At 37.2% G+C, this 17,638-nt stretch overlaps 1 protein-coding gene across 12 annotated transcripts in view; it reads left to right on the top strand.

Annotated features, from left to right (window-relative positions):
• MAGI1 (membrane associated guanylate kinase, WW and PDZ domain containing 1) overlaps positions 1–17,638 on the top strand; it is a 607,075-nt gene that overhangs the window by 500,484 nt on the left and 88,953 nt on the right. For 9 of the 12 annotated variants that reach the window (XM_069476028.1, XM_069476033.1, XM_069476029.1 and 6 more), the window contains exons 5-7: positions 1,654–1,855; positions 11,426–11,508; positions 16,118–16,153. In XM_069476028.1, coding sequence (XP_069332129.1) covers positions 1,654–1,855; positions 11,426–11,508; positions 16,118–16,153 — 321 coding nt within the window. Of the gene's footprint in view, positions 1–1,650; positions 1,856–11,425; positions 11,509–16,117; positions 16,154–17,638 lie in introns of all 12 variants that reach the window. The other 3 variants (XM_069476032.1, XM_069476030.1, XM_069476026.1) reach the window with 2 other exon arrangements.

Genomic DNA, 17,638 nt, shown 5'->3' with positions numbered 1-17,638 from the left:
ACCTGGCATGGAGAGGGTGGTTTCTAAAGGAGATCTGAGTGGTAGTGCCAGAAGCAGAGAAATAGATGCAGGGCAGAGAAAGCCTGCAGGCAGCCTCCTCAGCGGTGGTGGCTTTTGGCAGAGGCTTGGCATGCCCTCGTCCAACTTTTGTATTTCCTTCATTCCCATGTGTGCCATTGGGAGTACTCATCAGAGAAGGCGTTGAAAATAGCCTTTTATTACTCTTTAGTCTGCTCTCACTAAATTAGAAATGTCTACAGGAGAATTACTGTGGGAGATAGAAATCCACTACATTCCCTGATTATTATGTTTAAAGCCCCATAGAGACTCACATTTAATATCATCGGCTTCTATAACAATTCAACTAGAATGTCAACAGTGCCATTTGTGGATACTTCGATGACATCACCCCTGAAGTTTCAAGTTAATAAGAAGGGAAGAAGACTTGTGTACTCCAAGCCTTCATTTAAGACCCAAGTCAAACCAGTCCACCCATATCATACTGTTCTGGGGGTAACTATCTTGATTTTCATAGGAACATTCTCTTTACTTTTCCCAAAGAGGCTCAAATCTGACTCACGGGTATAGCTGTCTCCATACTCCAAACTTTTGTATACTTTTCAGCTTAATTTATCAGTCTTTGATTTTTGCCATTATCTACCAAAGATGTTTTAAATAATTTATACAAAAATGAATAAATTTTTATATAAATGCCACTCTGTGCTTTTGGCATGGATACTTTTTTTTGCCCTCGAACATCTTCTGAATCATGAATCAAATGATACCTGTGGAATGAGGGTACAGATCACTCTGTGTTTTGATGGCCTTCTTAGTTTAAGAGCCTTTAGTGTTTGAGTCATGAATTGATTTCTTCTTTGACATTTCCAAGATTGTGAGCTATGCATTATCTGGGCATGTTTTTTCTCCTCCTTTTTTTTTTTTCAGTTTCAAAATATTAAGGGGGTACATGGCGTGAGTCAGGGCTATAAATGTGCCCATCACCTGAATAGTGTTCATTGTATCTGTTAGGTGGGTTTTTGCCCCTCCCCTTCTTCTCTCTCCCCCTGCTTGATTTCCTATGACTTTTACTGTGCCCTTTGTGCACTTTTGGGCCCATCGGTTAGTTCCAGTTTTATTAGAGAGTACATGTGGTGTTTTTTTTTCTATTCTTGAGAAACTTCGTTTAGAATAGTGGTCTCCAGTTCCTCCCAAATTGCTACAAAAGGCATTAATTAATTCTTTTTTAGGGCTGAATAGTACTCCATGGTATACCTATACCACATTTTTTTAATCCACTCATGTATTAATGGGCACTTGGGTTGATTCCACATCTTTGCGACTGTAAATTATGCTTCAATAAACGTTCAAGTGCAGGTGTCTTTTTGTTAAAATGACTTCTTTCCCTTTGGATAGATACCCAGTAGTGGGATCCTCTTCTTTTTAAGTAAAATAAATTTTGCTGATCACTTTGATGCTTTCTATTTAAGGAATGTTCATCTAAATAAAAAAGAAGTCAGTGTCCAGGAATTAGGAAAGGATAGTAGTTTTAGGAATATCGATGTGTGCAGCAGTGTAGTTCTGAGGTTTGGGGTATGATTGCTGAATGCCTTTTTTCTCTCTCTCCCTTCCTCCCCACCCCCCATGATTAAGCAGCCGATTCTGGTGACCACGACGAGCACACTCTCCAAGAGACAACACTACCGCCTGTGAATAGTCGCCTCCTTGCTGCTCCCATCACGGACCCTTCTCAGAAGTTCCCTCAATACCTACCTCTTTCTGCAGAGGATAATTTAGGTCCTCTACCTGAAAACTGGGAGATGGCCTATACCGAAAATGGAGAAGTCTATTTTATAGAGTAAAGTATACCATATTTCTACCTAAATTTCTCCCTCTCTTTTCCCTTCTTTGCCTCTGTCTAGCAGCTACAGATGTACATTAAATCTAAAAGGAATGATCATTGGTGACCTACTGATGATATTTTTGAATAAGGCTTAACAAGCTTTGTATAAAAAAGGTAATTAGCCCATATCATCCTACTTACTGAGTCTGAAGAGTTTGAGGAAGCATAAGGTTGATAATTTCCCTAACGTTTTAGATAGCTAAATTTTGGCATATAGAAATTATGGCATAATGTATAAATAATTAGCCATTAAAAGTAGTATGCTCCTTGCTTATATTTTCTTAATTGGCTATCTTACAGTTTGTTGTTGAGTTTTAAGACTTCTTTGTATATTCTGGGTGTAATTTCCTTATCATATTTGTGATTTGTGTGTGTTTTCTCCAAGTCTGGCTTTTCTTTTCATTATCGTAATGTGTTTTTCAAAGAGCAGAAGTTCTTAATTTTGATGAAGTCTGATTTATCAGTTTTCTTTTGTAGATTGTGCTTTTGCTGTAGTAGTTAAGAAATCTTTGCCTAACCCCAAATCATAAAGATTTTCTGCTATATTTCTTTTAGAAGTTTTGTAGTTTTACATTTCACATTTAGGTCTGTGATCCATTTTAAGTTAGTTTTTTTTTTTTTGTTTTTTTTTACATGGTGCAAAGTGTATGGATCAAGTTTGATAATATATAGATGTGAAAGTCTTTGCAAATTATAAAACTTGCTGGGTGCAGTGGCTTGTGCCCGTAGTCCCAGCTACTTGGGAGGCTAAAGCAGGAGGATTGCTTCAGCCCAGGAGTTTAAAGCTACAGTGAGCTATGATCACGCCACTGCACTCCAGCCTGGGTGACAGAATGAGACCCTGTCTCTAAAATTAAAAAAAGAATTATATAAAAACTTAAATCCTATATGGTTAAACCTTTAATAAATAATCTTTTCTGAAAAGAAACATTTGGAATCCTTCTGGAAAATCTAAGCTGATATGATTTTCCTAACCAACAGTAGTCAATTTTTAAATGCAGTTCTTTAACTCTATTACCCTATCCTGAGATTCACCATGTTTTTATGTACCACTAAGAAGGACAAAGAAAATGGCCAATTATGCTATAAAACAAAATAAAAGCCCTGATTAATTGATTATGCTCACATGGATTAAAATTGAAGTTCTGCTATTAAGTGAACAATAACAAATAAGGGCATTGGGGAAGAATGTATGAAGTATCTCACTTTTGTAAAATATGTGCATGTATACATACATATAGTATATGTATATTTGTTTCTGTGAATATGTAGATGCTTGTTAAAGAAAGGGGTAAAAGATGTAGTCTTTTCCTGGGAGTCAGCTCACCTAAAAGGTCATGTTGCTTCCATCCCTTACTGGTTATGTGACCTCAGGAACTTGAGTTTACCTCTTTGCATCTCCATTTTTCATATCTGTAAGAGGAGGACATGAATTTTCTGCATCGTACCTACCTTGTCAGACTGCTGTGAAAGTTAGAGGAGATAGTGAATGTAAAATACGTGGGCTAGTACTAATCAGTGATTACTGTTATTGTTTCCATTTTCATTATCATCTGTGGGTATTACAGAGGAGTTTTAACATTGTGATAAAAATGGATTTCAGCTAAAGCTCAGGATTTTGTACTTAGCTTTTGCAATAAGTAGCCTTTGAAATTACGCCATTAGTAAAGAAGAATTGTGCTATGCAAAGGAAAGGATAATAGAGGTGTTCTTGGTACAGAATAATGTGTGCAATTGAAATTCTTGGAAAAGAATGTATCAGTAATTTTTCTCAAGACTGACTTGATAAATTTGAAAACAAAGTTTGGTATGTTGATGGTTATGGAATGCTGGGCCCCAAAACTGTTACTGGCTATAGGAGAGGACAGTGATTCGCCCACTTTTCGTAATTTAGCTTTTAGCTGAGGTAAGGCGAATGTTTCACTATCCTAGTGTTTAATAAAAAATTATAGAAAAATGTGGCTTATGACAACTATGGGATTTGGTCTGCAGCTATCAGATTCCATAGAAATTAAGTGATTAGATACATACTGTTTATATTTTAGCCTCAGTTACATATTCTGGGTACTGAGGTTTTATTTATCTTTCATTCTGAAAATCTTCTTAGAGTATCTTACATTGAATAGCAAGTTAAATTTCATTAGAATTGGACTTGCTTTGTTTTATGCATTTTATATATATATATATATATATATATATTTTATAGTTTGAAGGAATTTTAGGAAATACTGGAAATTTAAACAAACATTAGAAAAAATCAAGCATGGACTTATAAACTCTGGACATTGTGTAGAAGAAAACAAGCATAAGAAGACTTTGAAAGAAGGAGCAAATGAGACACACTGGCTAGGGAGCTTGGTAGGGAAGGAACAATCAGTGGTGAGTTCCCTGAGTTTCTCTTTTTTACTTCATTTATCCCAGACGTGGACTGAAGAAGCCAGCAACCCAGAAGCACCAATGGATGGAGACAAATAAAAGCCTGCTCTCTTAGCCAAGGATCAGGAAAGGCACATCCCATGAGACAGAGAGCTTTTATTCAACAACCATTCTACTTCAGCTGACAACACAGGAAAACCTGTGGTCCCATGCCCACCCCCTCCAGCAGAGGTCACCTGGGGTGGTTAGACCTCCACCCCCTCGATAGGCTGCGACTAGGAGCCCAAACCTGCCTGCCGGGGTGGTGTCAGAAAAGGCTAAGTGTAGAGCCAGCACTTTGATGCAGCTAGACAGTAAAGAGTATTCCCCCTTTCCCTGCATGGATTCTGTGCAGACCACTTCAGGTGACTCTGGACTTCCACCCCCACCTGGCAGTAAGGAGGCATCCTTCTCCCCCCAGCTGGGGTGGTGTCAGAGAAGGTTTAGAGGAGATTGAGGATTTTCACCACCATTCGGTAGTTGAAGAGTCCCCCCTCTCCCTGTGGAGTCAGTGAGGCCAAGTTGGGAGTAATAGTGAGACACTGCCACCCCTCCCAGCCACGCTGGTGTTAGCAAGGGCCTCGACGGAGGCTGGACTGCCCTCCTCACCCAGCAGTGACAAAGAGCCCATTCCCTCCACTGGTGTCAACAGAAGCAAAGTGGGGGCCCTCCCTAGAAGTAACAGATAGCATCCCCCTTTCCTCTATTTGAGCAGTGTTAGGAAAAACTGATAGAAAGTTGAAATAAGATCCAGAGTCCCATAGTGTGTAATACCCAAAATGTCCAGATTAATCAGAAAATCACTTCTTACACCAAGAACCAGGAAGATCTGAAATTGATTGAGAAAAGGCAATCAGTAGATAACACTAGGATGACAGGGATGTTAGTATTCATATTACCTAACACAGATCTTAAAGCAGTCAAAAGCACTTCAACAAGCAATTGTAGTTATGCTTAAAACAAATGGAAAAAATAGAAAGTTTCAGCAAAAATTAGAAAGTCTCAGCAAAGCAATAGAAGATATAAAAAACAGAAAATTTTGAACTGAAAAATACAGTAGCCAAAGATAACAAGCTTAGTAGATGAATTCAACAACAGAATGAAGTAGGGAGAGGAAAGAATTAGTGAATATGAAAATAGAAATTACCCAATCTGAACAACAGAAAATTGATTGGGGGAAAAAAATGAACAGAGCTTCAGGGCTTTTGGAACAATAACAAAAGATCTAGCATTTATGTCATCAGAATCCCAGGAGAAGAAAAAGTAGATGGGACTGAAAAGAGAAGTACTTGAAAAGCTAATGGCTGGAAATTTCCTGAATTTGGCAAAAGAAATAAACCTAAAGATTCAAGAAGCTGGGTGAACCCTAACAGAGTAAACCCAAAGAAAACTACTAAGATACGTCATAGTCAAATTTCTCAAACTAAAAACAGAAAAATCTTGAAAGCAGCAAGAGAAATGATACCTTATGTATGTGGGTAAAACAATTCAAATGAAACCACAGGGGCCAGCAGGAAGTGGTCCAGCATTTTTCTAGTGCTGGAAAAAAAAAAGAGAGATTAACCCAGAATTCTACCCCAGTGAAAATATTCTTCAGAAATGAAGGAGGAATCAAGATATTCTTAGATGAAAGAAAAGTAAGAAAATGTGTTGCCAGCAGGCCTACCCTAAGTAAATGGCTAAATAATGTTCTCTAAACAAAAAGAAAATTCAAAAAACAAAAAAATCTTAGGACAACAGGAAGAAGGGAAGAAGAATGGAAAGAGTAAAAATATAGGTAAATGAAATACATTTTTATTGACCTTTTGATTTTCTTTTTTTCCCCCCAATTTTACTGAAGTATAATTGACACCTCTTGAGTTTTCTAAGTTAGGGTTGAGGGTTAAAGTGAAAATAACACTGTTTAATATGTTTCTAAAGGTATTTAGAGAGAATATGTAAGATAATTTATTAATAAGGGAGGGAAAAGGAATATAAATGGAGATAAGGTTTCTATATGTCAGTTGGTAAAATAATGACACTAGGAGATTATGATAAAATATATGTAAAAATATATTTATAAAATATAATGTGTGTATATATAATATTATATAATACCTAAAGCAACCACTTATAAAACTATACAAAGAGATATACTCAAAAGTACTATAGATATATCAGAATAGAATTTTAAAATATTCAAGTAACCCACAGAAAGGCTGGAAAAATAAAACAAAGGAAAGAAAAATAGAACAAAAAGAAAGCAATAAACAAAATGGAAGACTTAAGCCCTAACATATCAATAACTACATTAAAAGAAGTGAACTAAATTCAGCAATTAAAAGATGGAGAATGGCAAAGTGGATTACAAAAACATAACTCAACTGTATGCTGTCTACAAAAACTTATTTTCAAATATAACAATATAGTATGTTGAAAGTAAAGGGATGGAGAAAATATATCTTACAGACTTTAATCAGAAGAACACAAGAGTTGCCTTATCAATATGAGATAAAGTAAGAAAATCTCCAAACACTTAAAAACTAAATAACACACTTCTAAATAATCCACAGGTCAAAGAAGAAGTCTCAAGGGAAATAAAGAAGTAAATCAATTTAACTGAATGAAAATGAAAATAAAGCATATCAAACTAGGTGGGACAGCCAAGGCAGTGATGAAAGGTAAATTTATAGCACTAAACATATATATGAGAAAAGAGGAAACGTCTCCATCAACAATGTAAACTCCCAAATCAAGAACCTAGGAAAAAAAAAAAGAGTAAATTAAACTCAAAATAAGTAGATAGAAGGAAACAATAAAGATGAAAGCAGAAATCCGTAAAATCAAGGGCACTAAAATAATGGAGAAAAATCAATGAAATAAATAGCTTGTTCTTCAAAAAGATTATAAAATTGAAGAACCTCTAGCAAGACTAAGAAAAAGTAAGAAAAGATGCAAATTATCAATGCTAGGAATTAAACAGGAAATTACTGCAGACCCTGAAGGCATCCAAAAGATAATAAAGGAATGCTGTCGATGAATTCACATACATAAATTTGACAGTTGAGATGAAATGGACCTATTCCTCAAGAAACACAAACTCTCATCATCTGTCCAATATGAAATAGGTAATTGAGATAACCCTGTACCTATTAAGGAAAATGAATTTATAACTTAAAAACTCCTGAAAAAGAAATCTCCAGGCCCATATGGTTTCATGGGATATGCTACCCAACATTTGAAGGAGAATTAATACTATTTCTACATAATCTCCTCCAGAAAATAGAAGAAGAGGAACACTCTCCAATTATTTTTATGAAGCTAGTATTACCTTGATACCAAAACTAAACAAAGACAATACAAAAAAAGATACAGACTCAAGAATCTTTCACAAAATATTAGGCAAATAGTATTCAGCAACGTAGATTCTTCTGTGATTAAGTGGGAATTATTCTAGGAATGCAAATGGGTTCAATGTTCAAAAAAATCAATATAACCCACCATGTTAAAAGACTAAAGAATCACATGATCATATTAATTGATGCAGAAAAAGCATTTGACAAAATTCAGCACAGCCAACATTGTACTTACTAGTGAAAGATGAAATGCCTTCCCTGCAAGTTTGGGAGCAAGCCAAGGATGTCAGCTCTCACCATTCTTAATCATGCTGGAGGGTTCTAGCCAGGTTTATTAGGCAAGAAAAGGAAATAAAATCCATGTAGGTTGGAAAAGAAGAAATAAAACTACCTGTCTTTGCAGATTACATGATTATCTCTGTAGAAAATCACAAGACGTGTACCGAAAAAATTCTGTAAGTCAGTTCAGCAAGATTGCAAGATAAAAAAATAAACATACAAATATTGATTGTATTAATATATCTATATACGAGCAATAAACACTCAGACACCAAAATTAAAAATAAAATGTAGAGTTGCTCGAAAAAATAACACAGTCACCAATCTAACAAAACATGTATTGGATTTTCTGTGCTGTGAACTACAAAATGCTGATAAAAGAGATCAATCAAAGAAGGCCTTAATAAATGGAGAGGTAAACCCTATTCATGGATTGGAAGGCTCAGAATTTTTTTTTTTTTTTTTTTTTTTTTAATTTTTATTCTTTTGAGACAGAATCTTGCTCTGTTGCCCGGGCTACAGAGCTGTGGCATCAACCTAGCTCATGGCGACCTCCAACTCCTGGGCTCAAGCAATCCTGCTGCCTCAGCCTTCTGAGTAGCTGGGACTAGAGGCATGTGCCACCACGCCTGGCTAATTTTTTTTCTATTTTTAGTAGAGACAGGGTCTCTTTCTTGCTCAGGCTGGTCTCAAACTCCTGACCTCAAACGATCCCTCCTGCCTTGGCCTCCCAGAGTGCTAGAATTACAGGTGTGAGCCACTGCACCCAGCCAATATGTGCAACAATCTTGATGATGAGAATTATGCTGAGTGAAAACACCAACCCCCAAATATTACATACTACCATTCCATTTATATAACATTTCTTAAAGTGACAAAATTATGAAAACGAAGAACAGATTAGTGGTTGCTAGGGATTAAGAAGAAGGTTGAGGGGAATGGTTGGAAGGGAACCAAGTGGGACCATAAAAGGGGAACATGAGGGAAATGTTTTGTATATTGGCTGTATTGATAACAATGTCCCCATTGTCACAGTGTGCTATAGTTTTGCAAGATGTTACCATTGATAGTATCTAGGTAAAGGGCACGTGGGGTGTCTGTATTGTTTCTAACAGCTGCATGTGAATCTACAGTTATTTCAAAACAAAAAAGTTTTTTCTATCTTACTGTGTAGGAATAGCGTAGACCGTGGATTCTGGTACAAAACTCCCTAGGTTTGATTCCCAGTTTTGCTGTGTATCAATAGTGTTCTTGGGCAAATTTCTTCACCTCCCTGTCCTCAGTTCTCTCATTTGTAAAATGAGAATAATAATTTTAATGCTAATAATACTTCCCTCATGGGGTTGGATTAAATAAATTATAATATATTAGTACAAGACTTAGGACAGATTCTGGTAGTTGGAAGTGGTTAAATAAGTGGTGGTGGTGATTGTTGTACTGCCTTTTATTTATTATTTTTTTAAAAATACAATTGAGATGATGTGTATATATTTGCACATTGTTTTTCACTTAAGCCATAATATTTTTCTTTACTGACTAATAACCTTTGAATCTAAAATAAAGAACTTTGGCAATCTTCCCACCTCCTGTATTTACAATCTAAACTTCAAACTTCAAAAACAAATTTTTTTTTTTTTTTTAATTTCTTGTTTTCATGTCTGGTTTGTAGCCAGAACTACTAGACTTGGAGTGTTTTTCTACTCCACCCACTTAGCTGCATAGTGGATTAAGGGCTCAAGCAGAACTTCGTGCCAGACACCGTTTTGGGAAGCACAAAGGCTGAATGCTGTTAGCCATTCTGGTGACATTTCTAACATGATTGAAGAGCAATATCCTTGGGAATATTTCTGTACACTTTCAGATCTTCAAGGCCCAGTTACTGTCTGTTGAAATACTTCATCTAGAATTAAGCCATACCCTCCGGAAGGCAGTTGGGTGACATGTTTAGCCTAAACAAGCTTTTCCTTGGCCCATGTTCTATTTATGATAGGTAAATTGGGGTTACCTTCAGTGTGTCCAAAGCATAATTTAGGACCCTGTGATTAATGATGTGTACTAGTAGTTTCAAGCTATTTATGTGAATTGAGGTAGTTTCAAACTGTCATGAGTGTTCTTACGTAATATAATGAGTAAAATAGCAACCTTCTTTGTAAATTCCAGCATCCAAGATTTAAGTCATAGATAAATTTAAAATGAATTGGAATTTGCTCTTTGACAAATGTGAAGACTAAAATAAGTCTAGACAAGTTTAGACAGTATAGGCAAGGGGTGTCATTTGTAGCTCATTTTTCAGAAATAAAGCTGGTATTACATTTTAAGCTTTCAGTAATTGAATGATTATATCTTAAGTAAGTAAAAAGCCTGCCTAAGACCCTCCCCAAGCCATTTTATAACCCTAATCTCAGGCTCTCTTCTGGTTTGGGTTGTGATGGGCCTCAGAAAACAGTACCCCAAAATGAAGGCCTCGGAAGCAAGTTTTCCATCACCTTCTCCTATCCTGTTTTCCTGCCTCTGAGTCCCATTCTTCCCTGAGGCCAACCATAGAAACTGGCATTCCTCTTCTCCAAAGCAAGTTATAGAAGCCAGAACCCCCTTTTCCCAAAAGCCAGCCATAACACCTAAAATTATTCTGTGTAAAAACTGGCCATTAAGAAATGACCTGAGGCCAGGCGCGGTGGCTCACACCTGTAATCCTAGCACTCTGGGAGGCCGAGGCGGGAGGATTGTTTGAGCTCAGGAGTTCAAGACCAGCCTGAGCACGAGTGAGACCCCGTCTTTACTAAAAATAGAAAGAAATTAGCCAAACAACTAAAAATATATATAGAAAAAATTAGCCGGGCATGGTGGCACATGCTTGTAGTCCCAGCTACTTGGAAGGCTGAGGCAGGAGGATTGCTTGAGCCCAGGAGTTTGAGGTTGCTGTGAGCTAGGCTGACACCATGGCACTCTAGCCTGGGCAACAGAGTGAGACTCTGTCTCAAAAAAAAAAAAAATGACCTGACCTACCTTGTTGGACTGAAGATTATAAGACCCCATTCCAGAGAGTGCCCTGCTCATATTCAGAAGGAAGGAATGCAGCTCAGAGAGGCGAAGAAGAATCTAGACAGGCCTTGCTGGGTTTTTCCATTCAGTCTGCTAGCATTAGATCATACCCTTTTTTTGTCCAATCATATTTCTACAAAGCATATCTGTCCATACTTTGTTGAACCTAAGCATAAAAATAAATGCTCTATTTTGGGGTCTTGATTCTGAAGGTGCCCATGTATACATGTTAAATAAATCTATATGTCTCTTTCTCCTATAAATCAATGCCTTGTGTTAGTGAGTTTTCAGCAAACCTTTAGGGGGCCAGGGGCCTTTGGTCCCTATGTTTGCTATTAGAAAATACCTTTGCTTTGGTTGAGGTGCAAATATTCAAGAATGTGTAATTCTGTTATTGGGCTTTTTGCTTTTTTTCCTTTCAAAAAAATTTCTTGTTTTTGTTTCTGGATTGCAGCCATAACACAAAAACAACATCTTGGTTAGACCCTCGGTGCCTGAACAAGCAGCAGAAGCCTCTGGAAGAGTGTGAAGATGATGGTAAGGGAATAGGAAGGTCTTGGGTTAAGTGAGTTGGGGCTTGTTCACACGTGCAAATTTCAAAGAGTTCTAGCAAGGTCAATTGGGTTTTAACAATGTGTTTTTAAAAGGTAATCCAATTTGTGCTATGGTTTACAAAAGCAGGAAGAAAGTCAGTAGAATTGTTCCGAAAGAACGATTTGTTTACATACAGAGGTACATGCATACTAATATCTCCATTAGAAACTGACCTTTAGCACAGCCAGAAACTGTTCAGAGAAGAACATCCTCTGCCTTCAGGAACTTGGAGAACACTCCAGAAAGTCTCTAGGAATATAGAAACCAAAGCAGGTCTGGTGACACTCGCACCCACTGAACCCCAACACTATGCTGTAAAACCCTAAAAGACCGTATGTTAGGAAAAAAAAATCGGGAGCCTTTCTCGAACTCTCCATGCTTTATAACTCTATCACTTCCCTAGTCTTAGGGGTAGGAGAAGCAGATCTTAACAAGTTTGGGAATCTCTGTGTACCTTAGAGTACACCCAAAATATCTGAAAAATGTATTCTTTCTAGAAGACAGTGAGGTGTTAATGTAGAGCCCCACTCTCCCCTTTAATCTCAGAAACAGACTAACTGGCTGTAAGAGTTTCTGTTGGCAAAGATTTCAGGGCTTTGGAATTACTTCTCTCAAATGAGGAGAAAAAATTCAGAAAGAACAAGTGTGTCCCTTTTTAGTATAATGAAGTCTATCCCAAGTTCTACCAAAATTACTTTTTAACATTATTTAATTCTGGAATTTGAATTAGTGTAATTATTAAATACGTTTTTACTGTAATATAACGAAACTTTATTAATTTGTCCTATAGTGCAGAATTGTTGTATGTATGAACTTGAGGATTTTTGAAAATGCAAGCCAATATTTTAAAGTATATTATTGAAACCTTGTACTCCATGATTCTTCCTCATGCTGGTTTGCAGGTTATATTAAGTGAACTTAGAATTGTGTGTCCATATTTATCTGAGTGACTTCAAGTGGAAGTACAAGTCCTTCTAACTTAGGACGCATGACCGAGATGCTTGTTTAATTTTGGTTGCTTGGTCTTGTTCCTGAAGAGGGAAGGGAACAGGTGCCGTCAGCACTAATATTTTGTATGCTTGGGGGATAATGGACTGTCTGGATTATTTAAATATTCTGTTTAATATAATACAGGTTGAATATCCCTGGTTTTGAAAATCCAAAATGCTTCAAAATCCAAAACTTTCTGAGTGCCAAAATGATGCTTAAAGGAAATGCTCATTGAAACATTTTAGATTTTGGATTTTTGAATCAGGGATGCTGAACTGGTAACCATTTAATACAAATATTCCAAAATCTGAAAACATCCGAAATCCAAAAACACTTTTGGTCCCAAGAATTTCAGATAAGGATTATTCAACCTGTGCATAGGTGACCAGTTTTCAAAGATCAGGACCTAAAACACATTCAACCATAAAACTTCATGGAACAAAATTTAATCTTTATTTGATACCTAATGATTTTGGGGGCAATTTAGACACTCTTCTTACCATAAGGTCTTCAATGTCAATATCCATTGAAATGTATGAAAATACCTGCTAATATAATTTTATAAATGATAGAATTCTGCAATAGGTTGTACTGAAAAACTGTAAGTATTGAGTAGAATTATTTAACATTTTTGTTACCAGATCTAGTAATTTTTAATTCTTTTTGTGTTAATGTTATTTTCTTTGGAACAAGTATGTATTTATACCAAATGCAAATAGCTTAGTAATTATCCCTTCAACATTAAAATTAATATATCCTATGTTTAATAGAAAGTATATATATGTTTATGTGCCTGTACACACAAATGGCATAAAACAAATAATCAGATTGTGACAAGCATCAGTTCGCATTTTCTGTTGCCAGTTAATACAAAGCTACCTTGTTTTATTGTTTATATTATAACACAAAGCAGAAAAACGTATTGGTCACAAATATTGTTCTTGTATTTCTTTCAACTCTCATGTCATGTACACATGGGATATAGCAGTATAGCATCATACCTAATTATTATAAAGATTTTGTATTTTTTATTTCCTATCCCAAAAAAGTGAGAAACTAGTTTGGGATTTTGATCTTAGTGATTAACTCCTGTCATTGCTGTGTCTAGTTCCAGTAGAAGCCTTTGACCTGGCCTTTGAGCTCCAAGCCAATATTTTAATCCAGCGGGTTTATAACACTAATTGTCTCGAAGAGACTTCAAACTCAGTCTGATTAGAACCAAACTAATGATCATTCTCTCCAAAATCTGGTCTTCTCCAAATGTTCTCTGTCCTCATTTAGGGTAAATTCATGCATACTCAAGAGAGAGACCCCTTCGATCTGTTACTTTTCTTCACACCCATTTGAAATCTACGAACCAGCTGAATTCACTTTGGTCTTCTAAGTATCACTAGATCCGTTCACTATTTTTTTTCACCGTCTCTGCCATTCTTGTCTGTCCAGGGCCATGATCCTCCCCCATGCAGTCTTGCCTGCTCTCCTTGGTATGCAACACTCTGAGCAGTCTGCTAAAATGTAAATGTGGTGATGATATCACTGACCACGCCCAGATGGGCTGCTCAGGAAATGCCAGGTCCATTGCCTCTTTCTCTCAGCCTCCCTAGGTTTTCTCACACTCTCCCTCCCTGCTCTTCACCCTCCCTGGTCCTCATTGAGTTCCTGCTTCCTATCAGTTAGATGTGCAGTTCTCCCTTCTAGAACCATCTTCCGTCTCACAACTGGTCATTGAATACCTTCTATATGTCAAATGTGTTCTAGTCATTTCACATTTATCAGTTAACACAACAGACAAAAAGCCCTGTTCTCATAGAGCTTCAATTCTAGTCATTTTTCCCCCAAAGTCTTTTTGTTGTATTTTGTTTATTCTTCACATTATGGCTCAGGGACTTTTTCATAACTCTGCCCCCAGATATGATTAGGTCACACTGTTACATACCTTACCCTATAGAGAATTTATCACAGTATTAATTCTAGTTTTATTTATATGAGCTTTGGACTTGTCTCCTGTTCCAGAAGGGTAGAGATGGGTCTCATTGTGCTAATTTTGCTATCTCTGTCACCTATTACAGTGACTGGCACAATAAAGAAACAAACAAATGCTCTCAATGACATTATTCGATGATATCCAAATGGGCATATTCATGGATGATTTTGTGTAAATAAGATCTGCCCCCCTTTTTTGAGGCAGGATCTTGCTCTCTTGTCCCCACTAGAGTGCAGTGGCATCACCATAGCTCTCTGCAACCTCAAACTTCTGGGCTCAAGTGATCCTCCTGCCTCAGCCTCCCAAGTAGCTGGGACTACAGGCATGTGTCACCACATACAGCTAATTTTTTTGTGGAGACGGAGTCTCACTCTTGCTCAGGCTTGTTTCAAACTCCTGGCCTCAAGCAATCCCCCCACCTCAGCCTCCCGGAGTGCTGGGATTACAGGTGTGAGGCATGGTGCCTGGCCAGCTTTCCCCTTTTAAGACACAACGCCAGTCACCGTTTACTATTGGCAATGGGATCATTTTAAATCAAGAGTTACAGGGTGTGGAGGGCCATGTTGGTTACTTAACTCAATAATTGATTGATTGATTCATTCATTCATTCAAGAAACATTTAGTGCCTAACGTGTACCAGAAACCACACTGAGCACTGAGCATAATGTGGTGGTAAAAACGGGCTTGGTCCCTATTTTCCCTGTGTTGATGGAGCTTAAAGTGGAGGGGGAGCCAGCCACCTGCCCTGTAGCTGTGGAAACTTTATGTATGAAATGATTTTTGCATGTTATCCTGTGTTCTCATTAATGATAAAATGTTTTACAGCAAGAGGAGGAGGTCAAGAATGCAAAGGATTTTGACTTGTTTTCCTCACTGAAATTATTGAGAATATTTTCATTGTAATATTTCTGAGCTGTTTGACTCAGAAAACTTGTATACACATAAACACAAGACCAATAAACTCTGCCTCCCAATAGTCTTTCTGGGCAGCCTTCAAGGCTCACCTCCTTGATGTACATCATCATGACATAATGCATCTTTCTAGCTCCTTTTTGAAAGACATTGGCGTGTAGCTCATTGCACAGTCTGCATTCTCAGTTTGACCTCACCTTCCATTTTTCAAGCAGCAATATTACTTGTAAGTTAAGTAATGCTTTAATTGCCAGTGTAATTGCCTCACTGATTAGAGGATTATTGAAGGATTAAAAGGACTGGTATTGAAAGGTCTAACAGCTTTGTTTACTCCCAATAAGATCTGTAATAAGTGACTTCCCACTTAAGAACACTGAAACCGCAAAGGTATTTGTCATCTTTTACAACCAATCAAACCTGATTTTGACATGCAAGGAAATGAGCCATATAATTATTTTGCCAATATCAGCTCTTACCGTTTTGTGATTTACGCTGAGGTCGTGAGTTTACTAGCCAAGCCAATGAAATAAGCCACAATGCAGGTAAGGACAAAATAAAGTGATGTGTTTGCTGCTGTTTTTCTAAAGGGAGTTTCTTTCTTGGTGCTGGTGTCTGAATTTTGCTTTCTCTCTTTTCTGTCTCATTCCTGCTATTCCTTTGGAGAAGAAGGGGTACACACGGAGGAGCTGGACAGTGAACTAGGTAAACCCTCCCTGCCCGCTGCTGCTGCTGCGTGTTTGCCCTGCATGGTTTTGTCTCCAGTGAAATTGCCCGATCCCTCTGTTTCTTTAGTTTGCATTTCTCCAATTATGATTTTCATTCTAGTTTATCCATGAAAGGTCAGTCTTAGAACCCCGTGTCTGACTGCAGGCGTCAGACAGGGTTGTGATACATTGTGTCTACAAAGAGGTCTGAGCCAAAGGAGACTAGAACCAGAGTTAGCAAATTGGTGATGGGTAGTCTTGTAAATTGAGGATTGGGAAAGAACTGAAAAGATGCTTGCCATGTCCCTTGAACTTTCATGTAACCTGTTCTGGCCTTATTTATTTGTTCAGTGTGGGTGGTTATTGGGGTAATGCACAAAAGCAAAGCAAACAAAGACCCAAAGACAAACTTAAGGAGTGTTGTAGGAGTAGTTACAGTAAAATAATTTCAATGATTAACTGAATAGTTAAGTTTTAGGATAGTGTTGTAATTAAGTCACAGACCACATGTTGACCTTGTCATTATAGTGAATGGCTTGTTTATATAGTGATGCAGTGTTTATATGTGCTATTTTCCTTAGAGTATGTGTATTAGTGTAAATTAAGTCTTGAGTATTCTAACCATTATAGTTTAGGAATAATTTACATTAGCAGATAATACCAAACTCTTATATTTGCTGTTAGAATATAATGAATTATGTTTCCTGCTAAGTTCAGTGCTTTATGTTCAGCTTTGAGAAATACTAAAATGAATTTGCATTCCATTTGATGGATCCTCTGATGGATAGATAGGAAAGCACAAGCTTCATTTAAATTGCAGATAAAAGCCTTTGCTATTGAAATTGGTGATAATTTTTTTTTAAGTAGAAAATTGTTTAACATCATTATGAATGGAACTGTCCTAAGATTATTGGATCTGCCTTTTTTTTTTTTTTTTTTTGGAGACAGAATCTCACTGTTGCCCATCCTGGAGTGCCGTGGCATCAGCCTAGCTCACAGCAACCTCAAACTCCTGGGCTCAAGCAATCCTCCTGCCTCAGCCTCCCGAGTAGCTGGGACTATAGGCATATGCCACCATGAGAGGCTAATTTTTTTATTTTTTGTAGAGACAGGGTCTCACTGTGTTGCCCAGAGTGGTCTGGAACTCCTGGCCTCAAGCAATCTTCCCACCACAGCCTCCCAAAGTGCTAGGATTATCACTTTGAGCCACCATGCCCAGTCTGCTTGGCATTTTTGAGGTTGCCTTAAGACATGAAAATATAAATATATTTAACACAGGTTATTGCTTTCATTTGGTTATATAGGTAAAGATAATCATAGTTGACTAGAATTATGATATAATAGAATTTAGGTCTATTTTTCTTAATATTTGGAGCATATCCTGTTGTAATTGATGTATATGCCAGTAATGGTCAAAAACTATTGATTGATCTATATTTAAAGATGTTTAATAAGTTGTTTTGTGGTCATTGTGGTAGGAATG

Source organism: Eulemur rufifrons, chromosome 7 (genome assembly GCF_041146395.1).
Source record: "Eulemur rufifrons isolate Redbay chromosome 7, OSU_ERuf_1, whole genome shotgun sequence".
Taxonomy (NCBI): Eukaryota; Metazoa; Chordata; class Mammalia; order Primates; family Lemuridae; genus Eulemur; species Eulemur rufifrons.
This window is presented reverse-complemented; position numbering and strand designations above follow the sequence as displayed.